Source organism: Ambystoma mexicanum, chromosome 10 (genome assembly GCF_040938575.1).
Source record: "Ambystoma mexicanum isolate Mex_15411 chromosome 10, UKY_AmexF1_1, whole genome shotgun sequence".
In the NCBI taxonomy this organism is placed as follows: domain Eukaryota; kingdom Metazoa; phylum Chordata; class Amphibia; order Caudata; family Ambystomatidae; genus Ambystoma; species Ambystoma mexicanum.
The window spans coordinates 449,496,863-449,522,891 of record NC_090932.1 but is presented as its reverse complement, the minus strand read 5'-3'; the positions used below and the strand labels follow the sequence as shown (position 1 = coordinate 449,522,891).

At 46.4% G+C, this 26,029-nt stretch overlaps 1 protein-coding gene across 1 annotated transcript; it reads right to left on the bottom strand.

Moving 5' to 3' along the window:
* Window positions 1–1,013: 1,013 nt before the first annotated feature.
* Window positions 1,014–25,449, bottom strand: CCL20 (C-C motif chemokine ligand 20). Its single transcript, XM_069618004.1, has 4 exons — window positions 25,223–25,449; window positions 17,806–17,920; window positions 16,615–16,692; window positions 1,014–3,682 (listed from the first exon to the last, which is right to left on the bottom strand). The coding sequence occupies exons 1-4, from the start codon at window positions 25,302–25,304 to the stop codon at window positions 3,610–3,612; spliced, it is 348 nt and encodes a 115-aa protein (XP_069474105.1). The 5' UTR covers window positions 25,305–25,449; the 3' UTR covers window positions 1,014–3,609.
* Between the last annotated feature and the right edge of the window lie 580 nt (window positions 25,450–26,029).

The window sequence follows — 26,029 nt, the reverse complement described above, 5'->3', positions numbered from 1 at the left end:
GCCAACTTTCTCTGCCTAAATGCCTCCCTGCTAGAATCCTTCTCTAGGTCCAACTCTCTGCAGATCAGACGTTTCTTCAAGCAGAGGGTGGGGGTTAGAGCTCTTTCTTTGGCAAGGGCCTCCCTCTGGATTGGCTGCCAAGCCCCTCTCAGATTTGAGCCTTTTCTTAAGTTCTGGAATGTCCCCAAGACCTTCCTTTTCTCCTCCTTCCCTCTCCCACTCCCTTGCTAATACCCCCTAGTGTTGCGACTGGTTGCTGGTCCCTTAAGAGTCTTACTGGGGCCATGCCCTCTTTGACCAGTCCCCAACAAATCCCCCCCCTTTAACCAGCACTTGCCCCCTAGCAGCTTTCCCTGACTAGCCTGCTAAGTCTGTCCCACCTTACTCGCACTAGTCAACCCCCACAGCTGCTCCCCTTGCACTTGCCCGTCTTAGCACCCCCCTGCAAATCTCCCTTTCCCTCTCCATCATCCATCCTTCCTCCGTGACCTGCCCCCTCCCCATGCACTTCCTATTCTGCACTTGCACGATCCAAATGTCACAAGGCCTGATAGGACTGTTATTGTTTTCCTCCTCTGTCCCCTCATCTCCGACTTGTGGGGCCTGGAAACACCTTGGCTGTATGCTTCAAACAAATGTTCAATAAAGAAAAACATCCAACTCACCCCTTCGGTTTTACAGTTCAGGAAGTATCTCAAGACCATAGTCTTCAAGGAATGGTTGCTCCCCAACACCGAGCTCCACTCACCCTCAACTTCCCACCCTATGTGAGACTGGGTGATCTGCTCCCCACTTTTTCCTCGCCTGGTTGTTTGTAAATCCCTTGCTGCCAAATTGACCGCCCTCTCCTCCCCTGTTAGCTCCCCACTCCCTGTTTCTCTGCTTCCTAAGCGTGTTCTTCCCTTATGTGTTTAGAGGGTTCTATTGCTTCTCGACAATAGGTTTGTGCTCAATAATTACAATAATAATACTAATACATTATATGTTGAAAGAAAAAGGCAGAAACAGATATGTTCGTATCAAATTGCACTAGCCTTTTATTAACAAAACAGTCAACAATAGGGACGTATCCCAGCTTCTGCCATGAAGTGACAGATAACTAATGCATTCTCAATGTGAGAAAACGTGAGAGAGAGGTCCAGTCAACCACTTACAGTGCAAGGTGGGGATGTGGCTGAGAGGATATATAGCACAGGGCATTCAGTGGGAAGGTAATGAATGAGGCAGAGGGATTTACCCAGCACAGTCAGTGCACCTCAGGCCTGCTTCACTAGGCCCAAAAGTAAATGGGAAGCACATGACGTTAAAGGGTTGGTATACAATGAAGATACAGGGCGTTAAAGAGTTTAATGCACTTTGATGTGTAGGGGGTCACAAATATCAAGGACACTCTATTTCAAGGAATGCTTAAATTGCAGATATAGCATTGAAGTTGCATTCCGTTGCTTGGTTACATGCGTTATCTAGAGTCCTTCTGATGAAAAGGAAAAAGTGCTGCAATGCGCGAAATCACCTTAACATCTCTTTTTTGCACTCCATTTTGCAGAGTGTCCTTGCTACACGGCAGACAGCCAGTACAATGGACTCCTATGGAATCTGCCAGCTTACCACAGGTGCTAAAAACAGGGGAATTCCATAAGAATCAATTGAGCATGCAAAATGTCATGCTGGCGTGCAGCCATATAGTTTTTGCAGGGGGAGTCCGAATGCGCAGCAGAAACCGCCTACAAAAATGTTGAACGCCCCCTGAACCAGCCAGGTTCAGCACCATTCTTATGCTCTGGAAGACATGGAAATGAGACCCACAGAGATTCAGCAATACTACCACGTGATGCAAAGATGGCTGCATTTTCATGGACGGCTTTCAGAACTTGCATAAAGTAACACCGTTAGGAACATAACCGGGAGCATAGACCTATTTGAGCTTATATATACACACAGACACACACACACACACACACACGGTTAACAGAAATTGGGTTTCACAGTTTTCCCACTGGTGGCAACATGCACGTTGTGCATACTTTTGAAGAGGCATGGAGTTTCATAGACAGCGAATATGAGGCTGCCTAGAGTTACAGGAGAGGGATATACAATGCTGCATGGAGTAACACACATGTGGCACACAAGCCTGGACGTAATTAAAACACAGAACAGCATTTACGATGCTTCCTGGAGCAGAATGCATAGGGCATAGGTGACTGCATATAATTATAGACATACGACACAAGGATGCACAGCATACACTTGGTACGTATGGCTATATAGAGTAAGGCATGCAAGGCACGTGTAATTGCACACAGGGACTATTGGGATTTAAGTAGTAACATATGTACGGTATCCAAGGCTGCAGAGTGTCAAATAAAGCATCCAGTGGTTAAGTAAGTGCACACACTGGTATTAGAGAGTGCATAATGTAATGCATGCAAAGAACACAGAGGTGCATACATTCAAAGTTAAAAGGCATACGCGGGTGCATGTAATCAAGCACACACACAGACACAAGCACACATGGTAGAGACATGCCAAGAGCTACATGAAAATGGAATATCTAACTATACTGAATTACATATACAGGGCATGCAAGGTTTTGTGCGGTCACATGCAGGTATTTAACAAGGCTGGGGGAGTTTTGATGGATTTACATGCAAAGGTTATACAAGGATTCCTGAGGTAACATACACATGTTAAAGAAGGCCACGTGGTGCTGCATGCACAGGTTAAACACACCTGCATGGAGTACAGCACATTGGATATCCAAGGCTTTAAGGGTATACAAACATGGTTAGAGGTGCAGAGGCAGCCATGCAGAGACAGCCATACAATAAGGTGTGCCATTTAGCATGGCACTAATTATGCCTCACAACCTGTAAGGAGAAAGGTAAACAAGATATGCAGCGCTGCTTGTGGTGACACACACACAGGATACTGATAGGGCTAGAGCTACATAATAAGGGGAAACATGGCTGCAATGAATGTGTGTTGCCAGGGCTCAAGTCGAGGGTACACGCGGGTGGACGGAGTCCACCTATTTTTTCAGAGTGCACCTTGATATGCTAATTTCTGGTGATGCCACATTCAATTTGTATGTTAATGAGTCCCCAAGGACTTGACCCCTGTGTGTCACCACAGGATGTCTGCAGTTACAAAGTTCACGCCATCCCAATAATAGCAAATGGCACTGTGGGAGTCAGATCGGCTCTGCCTTTGCAAAGACATGCTGAGTGTTTTAAATCTGATGGTTGTTGCCAGCCCTGAGTGCCTGTACTTCTTGTATTTGAAAGATAGAGTACTGGCCCTTCTCAGCAAGAGGCCAATGCATTTTAATGGAGGAGTAACGTACTTATCAGCAGTAAGCAGTTCCCCTTGGATAGCGAGTACCTGCACTTCTGTGCTTCCATTTCAAGCACAGCATGTGCTGCACAGGGAAACGCATTCACTTATGTAATAGATGTTAGCAGAAAAGCGCACAGGCTCTCTGGTGCTATGAAAAGTGAGCTACGTTGCGGTTCAATGCAATATGGGTCAAGTTGCCAGGTGCTGCAGCTTCCAATCAAAGCAGACGTGTCTTTACGCAGATGCGCGGCAAGGTCATGACGAGGGTCTCCATCAGCCCTGCTTACGGGATCCTGCCTTCCGGCGCTTGCCAGGAATCCGCTTCCCCTTGCTCTTTTTGTTTTTCCTATTGAGAAAAAGGGAAAAAATACAAATATTAAAAGAGGAAAAAAGTGACATTCCGAGGGATACACATATTATTACTTTTAGGCACGTGTGTGGTCTCCCAGTTTCAAGCCCAATCACACCTTGTAGACTCAGCAAAGCATGCCCTTGTGTGGGGTTGGCCATTTTGTGCTGTAAATCACTAATCAAAATTGGCCCTCAAATATTTGCCGGGAAAAGCTCCCAAAGTTTGGTGTCAGGCAGGCCGAGCCGGCCCGAGGCATGGGCAGTCTGTGCGGTGCCCCAGAGCCCTACTGTCAGAAGGTGCCCGGTAGGCACCAGTGCCTGCCTCAACTATACCAAGAATATTGTTTTAAGGGGGGCTGTGTGGCATCCATGTACTAAGCTTGTGTCGCCTCCCACCCTCCTGTGGCTCTCTAGAGACCAACACCCACTCCCAGTGGCCGATGAGAGGCTGCAGACCCCTTAATGACTACTCATCACTTTCTCTCTTCAAGCAGAGCATTTAAAGTAGGGACGATTTACAAGCGAGGAGCTGTTTGTAACTTTTCTGCGTTAAGAAATGCAAATAGGCATTTTCATTGTGAAAGCACACACAAAGCACCAGTTAGCTGCCTAAATCTACCCTCTCCTCCAGGCCAATTACAGTATATCACTCACTTCTACTGGGCAAATCCTTTTATCACATTATGTTTTATCTGTCAAAATTAGAAGTCTGTGCAAGGTAATTGAGCTGTCTCACTCCTGATATTGCCACAGAGGTAAATAAAGGGTCGGACTGAGCCATAAAATTGTCTCGTGCACCAATGAAAAAGTGGCCCACTGCTGCAAATGAATATTCATTCCTTTTGTGACACTGTTTGAATCTTAACCAAGGGGGAGTTTTTTGATAAAATATGATGCAAATTTTGCATTTTATAGACTATTTATTCACAAAACTGGTAAAAAATGACTAGCTGCATAGTAAAGTAACTCATCACACTGGCCCACACTGGCCAAAAAACTGGCCCACACAAAGCATCCTGCGTTTTTGGTTCGGCCAGGGGCCTATTGCCCTATAAGGCAGTCCGAGCCTGTGTAAATATTAATATCGACAATTCATATACTGGACATGACAGTGTATTTGTCTACTACCTTAGGCATGGCAACATGTTTCTAATTTAACTTCCCATGATACATTTGCATACTAAAGATTAATTCTGTGATATCACTGTGTCACTGTTTTTGCAAATTAGGGGGGCCCACACATCTTTTGCCACCCAAGGCCCCACAAACTCTAGGGCCGGCCCTGCATGCAGGTCACATTTGTGTAGATGAAATAGACAAAGCGACACCCCTATGAGGGCCCCCCCCACCTATGCACAGTACCCCAAGACTCCCTCACCAAGAAATGGAAATATGTTTTTTTCTATTGGAAGTGCAAAAGCACCAGAAACAGAAACAAAGTTGAACAAGACTCTTTTCCCTGCGGGGCATACTAGGCCTCAGTGTGGCTGTGGGCCTGTGGTAGGGTGACCAGATGTTTAAGATGAAAAACCGGGACGACCAGCAACATAAAAGAAGGACTACCCACTCACAGCCCATTCCCCAATCCCAGTTCCCAATCCACCCCTCACTCAATCCGTCGCCCCCTCTCCACCTCCTCCATCCCACAGTATTTTCAGAACTACTCCTTCATATACATTGCATGGTTTTGACTGTGGATGTAAGCATACTAATATAAAGGAGCTTTTGTTCCGATTGATTTTACAGGCCTTGCTGTTCATTCATTTACCTATCAGTCCCTGTGGCACAATTAGATAATGCATGGGAAAATTATGAGAGTAGAACTATGTTTATTTACTTTATAATTGTTGATGATTAAGTTGGTCACCCTTCCTTTCCCCAAAGCCGGGACAGGAATCTTTAAATAAAAAAAGCTATCGGCACGGGTGGATAGACGGACAAATTCCGGGACCATCCCAGCAAAACCGGGACATCTAGTCACTCTAACATTACAGGGCCATTTGAGCCTTTTTTTGGTCAACATTGACCTTCTTCGTAGACATTTTCAGAAAAGGTCAAAGATTTGTAGGACCTTGAACCACCCAAATTCTGTACAGATAGAGTTACTGTATCCCCAAACCAGGTCACCCTGCACTAATCATTAGAGAAAACTACCACAAGTCTGGGGCATGCACTACAAATAGAGAGGAGCTCCTACAGATGGGACTTCCTGTTAAATAATCTGCAAATTAAAATGGGGCTCGTGGGACAGGAAGTAGCGGGTTTGCATCCTTCCTTTCCTCTAACCCACTCCCTTTGGCTTCATGCCTTGAGCGTAAACGTACACCCCCACATCACTGGGCAATGTAGACACAATGTCGACTCTCGGCTCCCTACAATATGTACCTCACACTTGAAGCCTTCTCACGCGGGGTCCAACAGGATCATGAGAAAAGAATGACATCGCCCGACTCCAAGTAGTGAAAAGCATGGACCTGCTTTTGTGGAGGACGCAAGTCCCGGCCTATCCTCATGCTACCGGAAATGGCCACCTTTCTGGAAAGTTACTAAAACACAATTTTTTGAATGAAATGCTAGCATGACATCTGGATGAGCGAGGCAGTAAAAAAGCTTGTAGGCGTAGTAGATCCTGCATATTTGATGCCACACAAGACTCATAAATCATCTACATTTGAGAGTTCCTTCACACCTACAGTAGTTTTACTCATAATCCCCTTAAACTGCACATAGAAACATGGACTCAGGGCATCATATATGCAACATATGAGTTAAGGATTTAAGACCTTATGGATTCCCATCACAGAGACACCAAGATTCCAGCCCTGTGATTTCATTGACCACACTGATGCAGGATGGGCCAGAATACAGCGGTCAGGATCAGAATGAGACATAAAATAGGCTGGGGGACCAATGAAAAAATGGCCCATAGTGACAAATGGCAATTGGTACCTTTCATGGCTGGCTGTTTGAGGAGTACCTAAGTAGGCAGCACACACTGGTGATTTTTTTGGTCAAATGTATTGCAAACAGTGCATTTTAAAGAGTATGCGTTCACTAGTAGTGGTCAAAACTATCATCTGGACAGCAAAGTAACTCATCCAAATGGGCCCACTTTGGCCAAAAAGATGATCCACTCTGACCCTCAAAACTGGCTCCCACTAGCATGTTGCTCCTGCACTTCGGGCACGGGCATGCAGGCCAGTCCGAGCCTGACAGTGCTATGCCATGGTGTCCAGTGATGTTCCATGCATAGTAATAATCCTTCCCAGCTCAACTGGAGAGTGCATATGAATCCCTTATACCCACATTTCAAGGCAACCTTAGTAGTGCCTCTCTTTCACTGTGGTCACCATCTACAGGCCGCCTGACCAGGCCACCCTCTTCTTCTCTTAGTGAGCTGACCACTCCTCCTCGTTCATTGCCTCTACCTTCCAACTCCTCCACCTTGGAGACTTAATCATCCTTCTTCAGGGGTCTCTCTCTCTCTCTTTCTCTCTCTCTCTCTCTCTCTCTCTCTCTTTCTCTCTCTCTCTCTACACCCTGGATGTTCTGATCTCTTCAGACCTTCCCTAACCCTCTCACCACTCCTCTCTCTTGGAGTGATCACGTTCTCCTTTCTTCCCAGCTCTCCCTCTCTTTCCTGTAGGTCAGGCCGACTCCAGCACTGCCAACTAACTTCTCGGTCATCTGACCCATGAAGCGTGTGTCAGTTGAGGCTTTTGCTGCTACTTTCCCTCCTCATCCTGCACCTTTGGCTGACTCACACCCTGACACAGCCCTCTCTAACCTTCATCTCTCTATCTCTAACACCCTGCATGTCCTTGCCCCTGTCATGAAGATTTGCTTAAAGACCAAATCTAAGTGCAACTCTTTGTATGATTCTGACCTTGCTCCCTTTAAACGCAAGTGTAGGGTGGCAGAGTGGAAGTGGAGGGTCGCAGGCACACCCACTGACAAACTGGCCTGCCGCCTGCTCCAAAGGCAGTACAGACTCTGTCCTCCCTAAGAAGAGAGCCTAAATCCAAGCCTGCATCTCTGCGGCATCAAACAACTTGGGAGAACTTTTCAAAATCTGCGAGGAGCTGGCCAATCTTGCTGCAGTCTCTATCTCTCCTGTACCCTCCCAGGCTCTCTGCAAGGCCTTGGCCTCTCATTTCCCTACTAAAACCCATGACTTCCTGTCCACCCTCTCTTTCTCTACCTCCTCCTCCTCCTACTCTACAACTCCTGGCCCGTCTCAGGTCACCTCTCCTCTTCCTTTCTCCTCTTTTCCCCTGCTCACCCCTGACAATGTTTCTAGACAAGTCCGGTCTATGAAAGTCTCAACAAAGCAGATTCTCCCCTGCTCATCCAGAACTATCAAGGACCACATTGACACCCTTGCTCCAGCCTTGGCCGATTTCTGCAATCAGTCCTTTGCCACTGGAACTTTCCCCTTAAGCACTCTCTTGTGCACCCCGTCTAAAGAAGCCCTCTGCCGATCATTCCTCTACTGCTAACTATTGCCCGATCACCAGCACTCCTTTCGTGGGCAAACTCTTGGAAAATCTTACCTTCTCCCAGCTTAATCTAGATACTGAATCTGTTGGTTGCCTCCATGACTACCCGTTTGGCTTCAGAGCTGCCAGAAGCACGGAAATTGCTTTCCTGAACTCTTCTTGATATGGCCAACCATGCTATCCTGCTCAATAGTCTCCTTTACAACCTTGGTATTACTGATTAGGCCCTTGCCTGGTTGACCTCCTTTCTCAAAGACCGACCCTCTCAAGTCCAACTGGCATCTTTCCTCTCTTCTATCTCTCTGTTTGTGGTGTCCCCCAGGGGTATAACCTCTCACCCTGGCTCTTCAACCACTACCAGGCACCTCTTACCCACTGCATCGCTACTTTCTGCTCCAATTTTCAATGTCATATGGATGACACTGAGCTCTCTTTCAGGCTCCCCTCAGCCAACTCTGCTTCTTCTCTCATACCAGACTGCCTGGCCACAATTCAGGAATGGTGTGCCACTAATGATCTCTGCCTTAATGCCAGTAAGACTGAGATTCTCCTCATTGGGACACCCGCTCCCTCCTTTCCCCTCTCTGTGGCCGCCCACTGTGGGCCATCTTCCTGCTCCTTCCTGTGAGGCTAAGAACCTTGATGTCATCTTTGACTCCACCCTCTCTTTCTCTCCTCACATCTCTGATGTCTCTAAGAAGTCAAACTATCAGCTGCACCTCCTCAGAGGTATTCTTCCTTTTCTCACTTTCCCCCAGAAGCTCACTGTCTCCAGAGCTTTGGTCCTCTCTAAGCTGAACTATTGCAACAGCCTCTTTCTAAATCTTCCTGCCTCTACTCTTTGAACTTTACAACTTATCTAGAACAGGACTGTGAGACTTGTCCATTGCCTCAAGCCAAGGGATCTTATTTCTCCAGCTCTGAATTCTCTTCACTGGCACCCCGTGGCTGCAAGGATCAACTTCAAGACCCTCTGCACTGTCCACAAGGCTTTCTGGGGCCTGGGACCGCTCTAACTCCAATTTTCTCTTCCAAAACATCTTCCTTCTCAAGCTCTCTGGTCATCCACCTCCAACTATCTGAGGGTCAGACGTTTCTCCAAGCAGAGAGTTGGGGGCAGATCTATCACCTCGGCTGGGGCCTCCCCCAGGAACAGCCTCCTTGCCCCTCTCAAACTTGAGCAGAACCACCTGCGGTTTCCGGAAGCAACTCAAGACCTTCCTCTCCTCTGCTGATGCAGCTGACTGCTCCGCACACTGCTCACCTGGTCACCCTCTGAACTCGGGCCCAGGCTCCTGCCTGTCCAGTTGCCCTTGCACTGTCTCCGGGCTCCCCACACTTAAGGTTCTGTATCTACAACCCTACAGACCATTCTCTCTGCACTTATGAGCCACCTGCTGGTTGCACTTGTGAGTTAACTGCACTTAGCCCTTCCCCTCCCCCCTAGCACTACTCCTCTTTCCTCTTCACCACACTTGTGCGATCTGAATGGCACAAGGCATAGTAAGATCGTTATTTTGTCCTCCCTTGTTGCCCCTTCCTTGTCTTGTCGTTCCTAGAAACAATTGTGTACAGGCGTGTTTTAAATGCCCTAACATATATTGGCTACTCAGCTTTTCCTTAAACAGGACCATTTCTTACAAATGTAGCATCTAAAACAAAATGTGGTGCTTGACACAATAACTAAATATCTTTTATCAGGAAATTAGCTAACAGCGGGATGAATTAATGTCATTGCACAATTTGTCAAGTTTGCTGATTTGTGGGGAACTTTAAGACTCTGTCACACAGTATTTGTGTTGTATTTGTGTTTCATTGGATTTATAAAGCGCAATACGTCACAGTGGATGAGTTTTCTAATTATGCTGTCACGTTGGTAACTTAGTGCCACTTTCAGAAGGGAACCCACCCATAGTTTGACTTCCTTGGCTCTAGGAAGCAGTTAACCCTACCATGTCCACATCATCCATGATTGACATATACCCCGTCATTCTCACATTAGCCATGAGTTACACACTCCCTCCGATTCCCGCATTATTCAAGAGTTACACACTGCATGAAATGTCCACATTACCCAAGAGTTGCCTGCTGTCTTCTGTTCTTGCATCACCCAGGAAGCAATTCATACACCACGTTTGAGTTACACACTCCCAGCCATTGCTGCATCACCCACAAGTTACATACTTTGACATTCCTGCAGCACCAACCAGTTGCATTCTCCCTGCCATTCACATAATCCAGGAGGAACATTCTGTCGGCCAGTCCTGTAGCACCCATGAATTAGATTTATTTATTTAATGTATTTATTGTGCATTTGTAAGGCACTTATACATCTCCAAATTGTGTTTCAAAGCGCCCACAGGGCAGAAGAGAGGGGTCATGGGTACAAAGGCAAAATGGAATAAACTGATGAACAGGAAGGGGCCGGTCCTACTAGGCCTTTTGAGCATTCAGAACATACAAGTACAGAGAGAGAGAGAGATGACAGGGAAGGGTGTAAGTGCTAAGAGTTCCACAGAGGAAAGTGCAAGAAGTTCGTTGTGTGCAACAGTAAGTGCTTGGCAGAGATCTCTTGGTACAGAAGTGATTGCCTACCAATAAAAAGCCTGTGGCAACTCAGGCCAGTGGGTGCCCAAAGGCAAGTGCTAGGGTGGGGCGGAAGGCTGAGAGCGATTGGGCGGGAGGCCAGGGCCCAGAAGGACACCTAAGGTCCAGGACCACCAACCTCAGCGACTGTGGGGTGTTATCACAAGAGCGAGAGGGGGAAGGAGGAGGTGAAGAGGAAAGTCTTAAGGAGCTTCTGGAATTTGAGGAGATCCAGCTCAAGGCCGAGGGGAAGGGAGAGGCTGTTCCAGAGGAGGGAGCCAGCTGAGGAGAGAGATCTGCCACCAGCTCGCTGCTTGGAAAAGTGCTTGACAGCGTAGAGTTGGAGCCAGAGGAGCGTAAAGATCAGGAAAAGAAGGTATTTGGTGAGAGCAAGTTGTAGATAGATTGGTCCACGGCCCCAGCCAGCCTTATGGATGATGCAGAGGGATTTGAATTTGATCCTTGCAGCAACCGGGAGCCAATGGAGGATTTTTAGGGCTGGAGTAATACAGTCCATGGGCTCGTGGCCAAGGATACGTCTCTCAGCCCTATTTTTGATGAGTTGGAGGAGGTGGAGAGAGGAAGAGGGCAGATTGAGGAATATGCTATTGCAATAGTCAAGCCTAGAGAGTACCACAGCTCTAGAGACATTGAGCTTCTGGGGGAAAGTGAGGCAGGGAAGGATAGAGGTGGAGTTGAAAGTGGGCCTTCATGGCAAGGTACAGGATGTGAGGAAGGAAAGAGAGACCTGAGTCGAAGATGACTCGAAGGTTTCTGGCTTCTGGTGCTGGAGAAGGGGTAGGGTCCATAGAGGGTGGCCAGAGTGCAATGAGGAAGGAGGGAGTGGAAGTCCTAATCGTGAGGATCTCTGTCTTGCTGGCATTAAGGCAGAGATCATTGGAGGCACACCAGGACTGGATACATATATACTCTGCTATTTCTGCATTTGTGATGCGAGAATGCTATGGGGCAGGGAAGGCTGAGGGTGTATCTCAGCTCCTGGGGGACCATTTCAACATGATGTTTGGGGCTCCCCCTTGCTTTGAGCAGGGAAAAACAGCCCGATGCACCTTTGGGGTGCATACATTTTAATGGAGACAAAGAAATAGAGCAAGGTGGTTAATATCCTGCAGGTTATCACACGACGGGCATCCAGTGGGTAACTGAAATGCTAAGGGCCGGATCCATGGAATTATTCCTTAAGCGTGCAAAACTCTGTTCATCGATTCATAGAATCGACTATGTGGGACTTTTCCGGGACTTGCGTGGACTTCGCGCAGGTCTGGCATGCCTCTGCGAGCAGTCACTCCTCACAGAGTGTGGGTTGGGCCTACGCAGAGTCCAAAAGAAGGGGTGAAACATGCAAAATGAGGAAGAACGAGGGAAAATTTGGGCGTACTGAGGGAAGACCTGCCGCGAGGAGATCGCATGCCCACAACTGCGCAGAACAAATCGTATTCATGGATCTGCCTGCGCAACCTCATCTCGGGGAAATGACCACGCAAAGCTCCCAATTCAACCGCCACCCGAAGGCAGGCATACAGACACTTGTGCATAGGAATCACCGCGCACAGGTATGATCGCATGTTGGATTTAGGGATGCGTGCACAAAGTTGGGGTTCCAATCGAACTTAGAGGTGCACGTAAGCAGTGTAGAAGGGTGCAGGCACGGTTTACGGGGTTCGAAGGCATATTTAACCAAAAATGACACCTTTATGATACATAATACGCATGATGTGGGGGCGCTGAGAATAGTTACGAGGGACACTATGCAGTGTTGCAGAGATGCTGCCTTGGTTGTAGGGTTTTCATGCTGTTCTTCCGTGGTGCATGGGGCTCCAGCAAATGCAGCTCATAATACGCAAACTGCAAAGCGCACATTTAAAGCCCTGAATGAAAGGAATATATTGCTTTGCAATGAAACTGCTGATTGCCAACATGGGGCAGTTGCTGGGGGGCCCCTCTGAGGTCAAGCCCCTTTCAACTGAAAAGGTTGATAGGCCCTGATGCGGTACCTGCTATGGAATATGTCATTTAGGCGGTATTACCCAAGGATGACATACTCTTGGCCATGTCTACATCCCCTAGCATTTACATTTACTGTGTTTTTCTTGCAGCATCACAACCCTAACACTCCACAGCACCAAAGCATCACATTCTTACTGATTTTCCTGTATTACCGGAAAATAGCATATTTCATGTGATTCACACATCCCACAACATGAGTTACATAGCCTCCGCCATTATTGAGTTACTCAAGATGTATATACACCCTACATTAGTGGATCACCCAAAAGCTACTCTTCCATACCATTCCCCTATCACTGACATTTGCTGACATTTCAGCTTCATCCAAAGTGAATATGCAACCAACATTCCTGTACCACCCAAAAACGGTATACTCCCTGCCATTCTTGTATCACTCAAACATTGCATACAGTATCACCCAAAGTTGCATACTCTGCCATTTCTGCATCCCCAAGATTTACGCACACCCTACATTCCTATATCTCCTAAGGGTTAAACATCTGTCAACCATTATCATATCACACAAGGGATACAAACTCTGAGCCATTAGCTATCAGCCAAGCACTACGCACGCCCCGCTATTGCAGTATCAACCAAGAGTTACATACTCACCGCTATTCCTATATCACCAAATGGTTCCATAATGTTGCCATTCCCATATCACCAACGGTGACCTACTCACCGCCATTCCCATATCCCCCACGGGTGACCTACTCACAGCCATTCTTATTTTTCTCCGGTATTTATATGGCATTATGTAAGTAGTGCTGTTATTTGCTTTTACCTTCTTAGTAAAGCATTCCTCTAGCAAACTGTTCTACTATTGTCTGAGCTCCGGTCGTCTTGTTCAATTGAGCTCCGGTCGTCTTGTTCAATTGCTAACTATTGTCTTGTCTCTCTTTGTCTCGTCTGCTTGCGCCCCTCTCTGTGTCCTTCCCTAGTGTTCTCCCTGCCCCCACCCCCTTCCTCTTCTCTCCTCTCCCTGCCTACTCTATGGTGCTCTTGTCTCTTCTATCTTTTATAACTGCTTCTCTATCGACTATCCTGCAGTAAATCTGGTAGGAAGAAGTTTAAAAAGGACATCTTGGTCTCCAACCCAGGCCTCCCTATCGCTGATACCTATACCAGTGCATCCTCCAGGCAAACCCTCACTGACATCCTCTTTGTCGTCCCCTCACCTGACCTATGGACTCTCCATATGGTCTCTGGGCTTTCTCCTTTCTCTTCTTCTCCCATTAATGGTGGAACCCGGTGGGAGGCCCTCCTGGCTGCCTTCCACTCCTCTAAGTTCATCATAAATGCTTACTTGAATGGCACTGTCTTGGTCCAAGGCCCTCAGGCCAACCTTCTCCTCTTCGATAGACGCTTCCCGTGCCTCATAAATTTCCTCTCTTCTCCTACTGTCCCTTCTCTTCCCTCCATTGCTTCTTTGCCTCCCCCTGCTGTCTCCTCCTTGGCTTCCTTGCCCTCTCCTCCTTCCTCTTCTGCCCCCCTCAGGCTTCTTCTACACCTCCGGTGGGCATACCTCTGATTTGTATCCCTCCCCGGAAGTCTTTCAAGGAAGGCAACCTTCTCCATATTGCCACTCTAAACTCTAGCTCAGCTGTCAAACACTCCTCTGACATCTGTCACCTCCTTCAAGAACTTGACCTCAGTGTCCTCGGTCTCACTGAGACATGGTTCACAGCCAACTCTGTCACAAGCTTTGCCACTCTCCTCCCTGATGGCTACAAGATCCTCTCCGTGCCCAGACCCAACCGTTCCGGAGGGGGTGTAGCCATGATCTTCCCAGAGTCGATTCCTGCTTCTGTCATTCCTACGCAGGCCTACTCCTCTTTTGAATGGCTCGTCTGCAGGCTCTCTCTCCTAGCCATTTCCTTACTGTGGCAACCATCTATCGGCCACCTGGTCAGATCTCCTCCTTCCTCTCTGAGTGGGCGGACCTCTCCTCTTCCCTCCTGGTTTTGACCACTGAACTCCTCCTTATTCGAGACTTTAACATCCACCTGGATGCTTCCTGTCCTTCCCCTGGACTCTTTTGCGACCTCCTTACCGGTCGCTCTCTGGCCAGCCGCTCTTGGCCCTCTTCCTTCTCCCACCTGTGAGGCTAAAAATCTCGGGGTCATTTTCAACTCCACTCTCTCCTTCTCTGCTCACATCTCTAACGTGTCTAAGAATTCACAATACCAGCTGCACCTCCTCAGAGTTATTCTTCCTTTCCTCTCCTTCCACCAGAAGCTCACCGTCTCCAGAGCTCTGGTTCTCTCTAGGCTGGACTACTGTAACAGCCACTTTCTAAATCTGCCTGCTTCTACTCACCGCCCTCTGCAACTCATCCAGAACAGGACTGCAAGACTTGTCCTTGGCCTCAAGCCCAGGGATTTGATCTCTCCAGGACTGAAATCTCTTCACTGGCTCCCAGTGGCTGCGAGGATTATGTACAAAACCCTATGCATTGTCCACAATGCCTTTTGGGGCCTGGGGCCTCACTACCTCCAACTCTCTCTTCCTAAATATCTTCCTTCTTGAGCTCTTCGTTCATCCACCTTCAAATCCCTCAGCATTTGCTTCTCCAAGCAACGAGTTGGTGGTAGATCTCTTTCTTCGGCTGGGGCCTCCCTCTGGAACAGCCTCCTTTCCTCCCTGAAACTTGAGGAGAACCATCTCCAGTTCCAGAAGCACCTCAAGACTTCCCTCTTTGCTTCTGCTTTCTCTCCTCCTCTCTCCTGCTGAATTCCAGACTGAAACTGCACTGGTCACCTGGCTACCCCCCCCAGGTCCACTCCCAGCCAGCTGCACACCTGCACTGCCTCCCGGGCAACGCTTGCACTTGGGGGGCTGTTTCTGTATCCCTACAGTCCCCACTAGCTCCTGACACTTGATTTCTGCACTTACGCCTGCACTTGCCACTAGCTGGCCACATTTTTACCTTCGGTTTTATTTATTCTTTACTATTGATCCTATGTATTGCACTGCCCCCTCTCGCTCCCCCCCCGCACTTACCCTCTCCCACCTCCCCTGCACTTGCGTGATCTCAATGTCACCGGGCCTAGTAAGATCGCTGTCTTTGTCTTCCCGCTGCCCTCGTCGCGCCTGGAAACACTTGAGTATAGGTGCATTATAAATGCCATATCATTTCATATCATATCTATATCACCCACTAGTTACATACTCCCAGCTATTCCCATACGACCAAGCAGTGACATAATCTCTGCCATTCTCATATCACACAAGGGGTACACACTTTTGGCCATTCCCATATCACCCACAGATTATACTTCCCCTGCCATTTATGTATCACCCAAGAGTTGCATACTTCCCGCTATTTGCGTAGCACCCAATGGTTACAGTGTCTCCCCTATTCCCGTAGCATCAATGGTTACCGATTACCCCCACTCCCATATCACCCAATGGTTACATACTCTTGGTCATCTCAATATTACCCAAGGGTTACATATGCCCCGCCATTGCCATATCACCTAAGGGTTACATACTGTCAGCCTTTTGCATATCACCCAAGGATCCCGCCATTCCGGTATTGTCCAAAGGTTGCATACACCCAGCAATTCCCATCTCATTGAAGGGTTGCACACTTCCTGCCATTTGCATATTAGCAAGGAGTCTTCATACCACATTGAAAGGTGTGCCTACAAGGGATGTAGAAGTAGAATCAAGATCAAGAATGCATCCAATACCGGGAGAGCGTCTCCCCTTGGAAGCTGTGCAGAGGTTGGGGGTTTTCGCAATGGCTGAGTGTACACAACATAAAAGCAAATGTAGCGATGAGGGAAGTTCTTTGTACGTGTTTACATACCCAAATGCTTTCAGGATGCTTTTCACCCAGGGATCCTCTGGGTTTGCACACACGTTGAAATTTTCCTTCGTATGAAAGCTGAAAATAAGAAAACAAGACATAAACTTGAGAAAACCCTGTGTGCTCCTGCCCCATTACACACATAGACAGTATCATTTGTAAAGCTCTGCTGCGGCTGGGTGAAGTTCCCAACATGGACTACACCGTCTTCCGTGTTCCCTACCAGCTTCGAATGGTGGAGACCCTTCTTGGTAGGGAGGGGCCTGTGTGCTGCAAGTACTGACATTGTCCATGCACTTGCTTTAGCCTTCCTCAGCCCGGGATGACTATATGCCTCAAATCCGGAGAGGTCGTTCTTTGCTTTGACTTTCAGAACAGGATCCGAGTGAGAATTTAAAATGATCATTCAGAGAACACTTAGGGGTCTCCAACTACGGTCATGAAGAACAAAGCCCATTTCTTGTTTACAGGATTTGCACACAAAAAACTCAACTACAATCAGTGACTATAAATGGGAATTGTTAACATAGACAATGGTTATCCTGAAAACCTGTTGTGGTTGGGGGTCTCAATGGCAGGACTCTGAGACCTCTCAACCAGAGGACTTATACCATCTCGCTTTCCCCTGCTGACCTTGTCTGTAGGCTGGTATCTCACACTACTGCTTGGCACTGCTGGCTGGAGCTTATCCTGCTATTATGTTTTCAATCTTATCTCATGTTGACTCTTATCAAATTGCATATGTCCACTCATATCTCTCCTTATCGACCAGGGGTCTGCAACCTTTGGCTCTTCAGATGCTTTGGACTACAACTGCCACAGAACTAGCAAGTATAGTCAATGGTGAGGGATCGTAGGAGTCGTGGTCCAAAACATCTGGAGAGCCTCAGGTTGCAGACCCCTGTTATAATCTAACATACCTCAGTCTAACACCTGTCTCTAGGCTACACCACTCACAATTACGTATGCATGGCAAACAATCGCACAAAAGCCACATTTAGACCCTCTCTTTATCATGGCCTCCACAATGTATCTCTCAGAGTTCCGAGGAGTGCAAAGGATGCCCGCATCTACGGCCAACCTGTGTAGAGAGTTGGTCAAGCCGAGGCTACCTCGCTTGATCAATCCTCACTTCTGCTGGGTGTGGGATAGCGAACTTGGGCCACGATAGGACCGTTGGCTGTTACTCACATGATGGCGTCCATATCGCAGACGCCGCTCGACCTCTGCATGGTGAAATTGCTGATGTCCTTCATCCGCAGGAGCTTTTTGGTGTATGTGTAGCAGCAGTCTAGGTAGCCAGATGCTGAAAAGGAAACGCAGAGACAAAAAACAATTTAGCGGAGCGGAGCACGAAAACGCCTTGACGTTGACCCTTTTTGCCTCTTCCGCCTCCCCCTTTTTGATGCTAATCCACGGGTATGGCTCAACCAAGGGTCATTACGCCGTGATCCAGCTTCATTTTTGTGACCAGTGCACTCAACCAATCAGTATTCAATGCACACACTAATGTGAAGGTCTTTCCCAATTTTTAAGATGGTTTGGTGAGATGCAGTGATATGTGCCTTACAAAAGCTGAGGCAGATCAGCTCCAGTGCACTCACTCTCCCCAGCATAGCTGTAATTTTCTTCTTTAAAAAAATCACAATTTAGGTACATACTACACGTGCAGAAGTCCACTTCTCATTTAATGACCGAAAACACAATTTCAGTGCCTTAATTGAAATGTTGTGTGAGATATGGAGGCGCTGCTGCTTTGGGCTACAGATATCAGAAACTGACATTGAAGTGTCCTTCAGGCTAATAAAAAATGAAAGGCAATAACATACTAACTTTCCTGCCTTTTTATTTGGCATTTCAGAACTGTTGTAGCCGATTTGAAAATGGCAATAATTGTATTTTTTGTGGCGAGTGCACCATCCCTGTACGGTGAATGGTCTCTTTAAAGTAGGCAACCTGTGTTTTGAAGACAGGCCAATCTTGCCTTAGTTACAAGAGAGAGCTTCCAGCATCTGTGATTAAACACACGCTCCATAATGATTTTCCTCAGAGTGGATGATGGGGCAATTAGAGCTGCAGCTGCCTTGCTTGGCCTTTGCTTCCTCTCCTTTATAGGTGGTCAAACTTCCCAAATGTGCCCCATGGGACAGTTAGGCTTTTCCTGGAAGGTTCCACCTGTGCAATGGGATTTCCAAAGTCTCAAACCCTGCCACGAGTCTCTATTGGGGTATGAGGCTTGCTGCCCAATTGTAAAGCCTGAGACTGTGGCAGGGGGGTTGGACCAGCCTATTGGAGGCCCTCAGCCATTCTAAAACAAATGTGAGGGCCTTTAAAAGACCCACCTTGCTCCCTGCTTCCTTTGTGGGTTTTTTGGCTTTCCAGTTATGAGTGGACCGGACAGACCGTCAAACTATTGGTTTTGGATGGGTTTTTAAGTACTTTTGGCAAGTTTAGGAGTGTTTTGGAGTTATGTTTTTGCTGTTACTTAATTCCTGCTTTATCTCCTTGTGTCTGTATGTTCTTTAGGCTCCCTCTTTAATTTTCCCTTCCACACGTAGTCCCTTTTTAGTATTTAACAAAAAAGGTGCCTCTGGAATATTCCCCTATCCTTTTGTTTCACCCAATAAAGTTAAAAATAGAAATATTCCTAATGCTTTGCCTTTCCACTGTGCTATGAAGTTGTCTCATTGTATGTAAATAGTTATAGCCATGCTTGATATTCATAGAGAGCAGGGTGTTCAGTGTGTATGATGTAGCACAGTTCTATGTGGAATGTCAGAGTGTAATATAGTTCTGAGCAGGGTGTCATTGCCTGCCTGTGGCCAGAGAATGTTTACTCTTAATGTTAACAGCTTCTATTACTGTTTTCACTAGCCAGCCAGGTGTAAGGTTGAGCTGGGGGTCTGTACTTCATGACCTGTAATAAAGGTTATTTTTATCTTACTGGAAACTGCGTGGGACTATTCTTCACACTGTTTGTAGAAAAAACATTTGTGTGTGAATCGAGAAGTCTTCCTTTGCTGTCCACAGTCACTTTTCATACTGTTGTGTGTTTTGACAGCCCTTTTCCATTGTGTGAGTCTTACAAGAATCCCTTTGTTTGCCGTTGTCACTTGTTTTGTGCTTTGCGCATTGGCACCATGGACACTTTAGGCACCTTAGGCACATTGCACATTGGGGAGATGCCTTACTCCATACCATGGCGCGAAAGAGACGCATCACTCTACCTGAATCCTGCATTGTCACTCTACCTGAATCCTGCATTGTGCTTCCTTATTCACATGGAGTGAGAAGCTACACTCTACCCCGCAGCGCGTAACAGATGCGGAACACTAATTGAGTGATGACACGAGGCTGAACACCACCCAAGAGCAAGCCCATCACCATAAACCTTTGGGTGCTCGAGGCTCCTTACTGATACTAGGTTTTGCACAGAAAATACTGATTCTGTATACACTCCACACAACTGTATTATCTGTGAAGGAATACATAGCGTCCATTTAGCATTTGGGCTTTATCTTTCCTAACAAGTCTATAGGTGATAGGCCGCATAGGCCATTGCATTTACTCCACCCCTCAGCCCCCCTGAATAAGTTCCTAGAAATGTGGTACAGTGCAGAAAAGGAGCGAAACATGTTGGGATTAGATAGGAACACCTACATAGATGTGGTTGCGTAATAATAAACTGACTAAAGACATTGAGGCAGAAGAGAACGTTGCCTTTATATGCACTCAAGACTAAGACATGACGATAATTTGTGTAATTATTAAATGTGCAATAGTGGACTTTTAGAAACAGATTTTTAGAATACACTGCGTAAATTGAATATTTTGTGATGTGTACATGATTTTTTACCAATTGCTGTACTTTACAGAAGCAAAGTCACGTTTGTGGTGTGATGAACTTGTCACTTTATAAAGCACTCATATTGCTAATAAATTAAGTGGCCAAATGCACACTTGGTTAAGACACTTTTATTACACTAGTAGTTCATTTGAATCAGACATTTAGCTAATAATGATCAACATAATGCTTGGAAATTAAACTGGCAAGCCCTATGGAGCACAGGGTTTGAAGTTACCACGTGACAGCACTAACTTAAATAGATCCCAGGAGAGTGTGCATTGTGCTCTGAGAGACAGGTACTGAGTGGAAATGGCCAAAGGGTCAAGCATGGGCAAACGTGGCCAATGGGTGGGTAAATAGTCAAACGACACCAATGGGCTGTGTGTCCCTCCTCACATCTCCGGTCCCTCCTATCTGTACTCCAGTGCAATCGTTTCCGCGTGTAGCGCCACCTAGCAGCAAACAAAGAAAGTGGCAAGTGTGTGGTCAACATCTGGACAGTCTCACTTGTAGTGAGCAAGTTGTAAGGCATCTTGGTAGTGCAGAGAAACTCTGCATTTGCACAACAAGCTTTGAGTGGTTGCCTCTGCAAGGGCCCTGCAAAGAAGTATTGCACTGAGGGCATGGGCCCTGTACCAAGAGCACATGCTTCCCATGTATCGGGCCAGGGGCTCTAGTCAGTGGCTATGGAGCATAATAGGGAGGTTCCATTTCATGCCAATGCCTTTCTATCACGCAAGAGTGGCTCCATTTTCAATGACCAGTATTTTTATAGCAATATAAGCATTGTCCAATTTTGCTCAAAACCACAACAGGGTTGCACTTAGAGCAGCACGTCTAGCGGGGCAACTGTCAGCACTTCATAGGATGCCACATGCTGCACTGTGCCAAGGATAAAACGTCTGAACATGTTAGAACTACCATAGCTCTCGTGTGTCCTAGTTCCATGGGCGAGAAACCGTCCAGTTCCATCTTTTTCTTGGAATTCTGGGAATTGTAGTTTTGCCTTTTCCTGTTTTACATTTTGGACTACAAATCCCTGAATTCTAAGAAAACAAGAATTGGCAAAGCCAACCTTTGTGGCGTGTGCATAGCTATTACATAGGCATTTGCCAGGCACTGCTATCATATTCTCAGGTGCATGAACCATTTGCCAGCTGTTGCCATTTTATGAAAAGATAGGACCATTATGTCAGTGCCTGGAAAATGTCAATCCCATGCCTGCACAAAATTCAAAACTGTTGGCTTGGTCAATGGTTATTTTAACAGGAATTGTGTGCAAGGAGAAAACGTGAGGGAACACATACTGCTTATAAATGAAATGGCTGAAGCCACCCTTGGTAAAGATAGTTGTACTACGCTAGGAGTGGCTTGGCTGGTGTATGTCTACACTTAGAAGGGTGCCTTTCAGCAATTAGGTCTGACTCATAAATCCGGACGTCTAGTCTACAAACAATAAGCTCTCTCAAATAGAATTCAACTTTACAAACTTGCCCATCATTTTAGTTCACAGAATTCCATCTTACTGAAAAATTCCAACTTATAAGAAGGAACGATTAGGTCCAAAATCCTTCAGTGTCCGGGGTTCCAAATTCTAACATAAACTCCCCATCCTGTTAGGGACTGTACCTAACTTGTTTATAGAAGAAAACTCAAACTTCTGTTATTTTAAACCATGCAATCCTCATTATGGTACACTAGAATCCATTCAACGCGTAACACGTGCAGAAGCTGATTCCGCCATTACGCTGCAGCGCTAAGACGCCTTCAGGTGCATATCTGTGCTTTACAAAACTCTCAAACTCAAATCCATCAAATCATGAATTTTAGATTGAGAGTGGGGCCTCCATAAAGAATTAGCATAGCCATGGGCGGTCAATGGGTGGGTAAATAACCAAACACTACACCCATGCTGTATTTCGCCCCTCACATCTCATCTCTCCCTCACATGACAACAGTTTTGGCACTGTCAGGGTCGCCCAAAAACCTAAACTAAAAAGCGGACATGCGTTGTGTGCGCTTCTTGTCCCAATTCAACACAAGTACACTCAGGTCTAATGAAGCATCATCCAAAAGGTGATGTAGATCCATTATGATAACGTGAAACTTTTAGTTCACACAATTATCGATACCATATAAATTAAATGGTGTTTATAGAAACCTCCTTCGAGATTTGGGTGTTATTCTACTATTAAAACCAGCGGGGAGATGGACCCAGGGACGTCATTTCACCAAAATGCCAGGGATAGCGGAAGTGACATCACACGACCCTTGACCCCCTGATGACATCACAGGAAGTAATGTTATTTGACCCCACCCCAAAGTGATATTGCGGGAAGCGATGGAACACAACCTTTAACCAGTTGACAAAACAGGAAGTGGCATCACATAGCATTGTACACTTCGAAAAATATGGTTACGATATCACTATAATGTGATGTACATGTCATACAAGAATGGATCATCATATGTATCATTAAGATTAGTGTGTATAGGCCCATATTACTCTGAATGCAAGCAGACGTCCATGACCAAATGACAATGATGTGTTATTATATAGCACATACGCTTATGCACTTTATATAGAAAAAATATACACCTAATATCACCCAACCTGTGTTGGTACTCATTTATCGACCTCAGAAGTATGAACGGCTTAGTTGAGGTGTTTAAGAACAGACTAAATCAGTGACTCACCCCCTGAAGTGTGCCTGAAATAATCCTTCAATGAGTCTAGCAATTATTGTATAGAATTCCAGAAAAGCACATTATTTGTTATTCCTATTCTTTCTTATTTAGGGTCAGTGCTGAAAGTTAGACTTGTGGCACTCCTGTTCTTATTTTTCTTATTTTTTTAAAGGGCCTGGACAAGAAAGCCAGCCACTCCAGAAGTAAAGAGCCACATGGTGCTGGCCACAGCCCAGGAGCTTGCATTACCAAAAAAAACCAACCCCTTTCCTTTTTTGCATTTAAGATTAGAGAATTGCAATCCACAATAATTAATTTGAGCCCTGAACCAATAAGGACTTGTCTGATGGAGACTTTGGAGTGTAATTCAGAACATGGTCAGAGGCGCTGGTCAGCGTTGAAAGTCGGAGCATCTCTAGAAAGCAGACAACATAAATAAACAGGATACACTTTTATTTCGCAGAACACCCCCTGCATTGTGCAAATGGGGAGTGGGGAAAAGCATCTGAATGTGCGCCTCTCACTTGCGCTAAAAAAGTTCTGAGAATTTGCCCTAAAGTGTTGCTAAATTCAGTGCACTTGATAAATGCACTTACGCTCCGTGGCATCGCGGTGTTAAAATGTGATTAGCATGCACATACAAATCCACCCCAGCACTTTTACTACTCGACCTCGGCGTGCAAATACTGAAATGACAGGAGGGAACATGATTATCAGGAAATGCAAACAGTGGTTAACAAGGAACAATGGCTGCCATAAGCCCTTCTATTTTACTCCTCCTAGCAGCATGCATATGCCAGCTGGAGCAAAAATAAACCATAGCTGCACGCTTTACTTTCTACCGCTAGAGGGCAGACTCCGACTGACATGTCTTTGTCTTTAGCCTTATTTATAGGGTTAGGCAGTGCAAGTGGGGTAAGATATTGGGCGGGGGGGGCTCATTTGGGGGCGTGGCTTCCATTGTGGGCATGGCCTAAAAGTGCACAAACCATACTAAGGTGCACAAACAAAGATATACATGTATGTAAGCATTTATATATTTGTGTGCGTACCTTACTATGGTTTGTGTACTTTTCAAGCCATCTTTTAGAAACATAGAAATGTTACATATTTCTATGTTTATAAAAGGTGGCTTGAAAGTGCACAAACCATAGTATAAACATAGACATTAGGAACATATTTCTGTTCATAAAAGATGATGGTTTAATGTGGGACACAGCAACAAAGAAGTGGAAATGGCTGCCATGTTTGTGTCTGGTAGCGACATTTTTAGAGAAAGAAAGACTTGTCTTTTCTCTCGTTTCCCTACCTTTCTTCTCGCAGATCACCCTATGTGATGGCATTGTGTGATCTTCGGCAAATTGCCCATATAAACATTACAAAAAAACGTGCGCAATACATCACCATACTGGACAAAAGAAAAACTCTGCACTCGTAATTGCATTTTCGTGCAATGCCTCGTGGTATTTATTGAGCGTTTAAAACGAGTTGAATTGTCAGAGGCAATCAGTATTACGGTGACAGGCATATATTATATAGTGACTCGGAAAATACCATACCGGAACAAAGCTATGTTATTTTAGCCATTTTGTAAATGATGAATTCCTCTACTTAAATTGGAGGAAGAGCTGAAGGGTAAATGCGCACGTTTCGGAGCAGAAACCTCTTCGTGCAAGCTCAGCCTTTCATCATTGGCGGGCAATAAAAGGAGTTACATTGAGCAGGGCATTAATAATGATACTACCAATGCTACTACTACGACTCATAATATTATTAATAATACAATAATTACAGACGTCCCAAGCCAAAGGTGGGCGGGTCTGGAAGGAAATGTGCAGAATATCTCATTGCCGGTTTTTCTGAAAAGCAGCACAGAATTTACTCTGCCCCAGCCCTGCCGACTTTCCAAATGGATGCATACAGTACGTCAGGGCTGGCAACATCTCTAGACATTTTCTACTGGTCAATCTGTCCGTCGCCAGTTGATCAAAACGAAACACCTCTTGCACAGGTAAACGTCGCCTTAAACACAGAGCAATCCCAGCGCGGTAAGAATTGGGGCGGCACACTTACATTGCGCACAACTCTCGAGATGCAACAACCCCAGGACGACGCACAAGGTCAAGAGCACACAGGGGCTGTTCAGTGCAGCCATCGTCCCCGGCGGAGTCTTGGCAGCGAGGGTGTTCTCTGTCGCAGGAAGTGAGGCGAAGTGAGGTCCCTCCACCAGGACGACGGCTTTTTATAACATTCAGAGGGGAATTTTTTACGCAGCCACGTTCCAGTCCACCCACCACTGCGCAGCTTCTGCACGTACAGTTCCCTAAATTTCCCCTCATAACCTGGCTGGGTGTTTGGTCTCCGGCTGCGGAAGTTGTTGCCAGGGTGTTGCTATGGTGTTTTTTTTCTCCCAAAGTCACCTGCTGTGGCGTTGAGCAATTACTTCCGTCGCCTGTTCACACCCAGGGAAAGTCCAGGGGCCTTTCCTGTGCAATAAAGCGAAGTGCGGCCTGCCGTGTCTTTCGGAGTTACGTGACGTCACCTTTGACACCCGGTCCATGCTAGGGAAGTAAAAGGGATTCCACAGGAAGTGGGGACTTCACCGCGAGAAACCCGTGGCATAATTTACGTGTTGGGAAGCAAGTGTTGTGTTCTCCTAAAGTGGAAGAGTGTGGAGTTTCCACCCCCTCCGTTCTACCCCAAGAGTTGTCTGGGTTGGATACATAATGTAAGTATTATACATAAGGGCACACGCACGCACACCTACAATTCCACATCCGCTCATTTAAACATCCCATTCACCATGCACTCGCTCATTACATGCGCACCCAGCCCCCATACAACATACATTACACACACTCCTTGCACACATGCATAGTA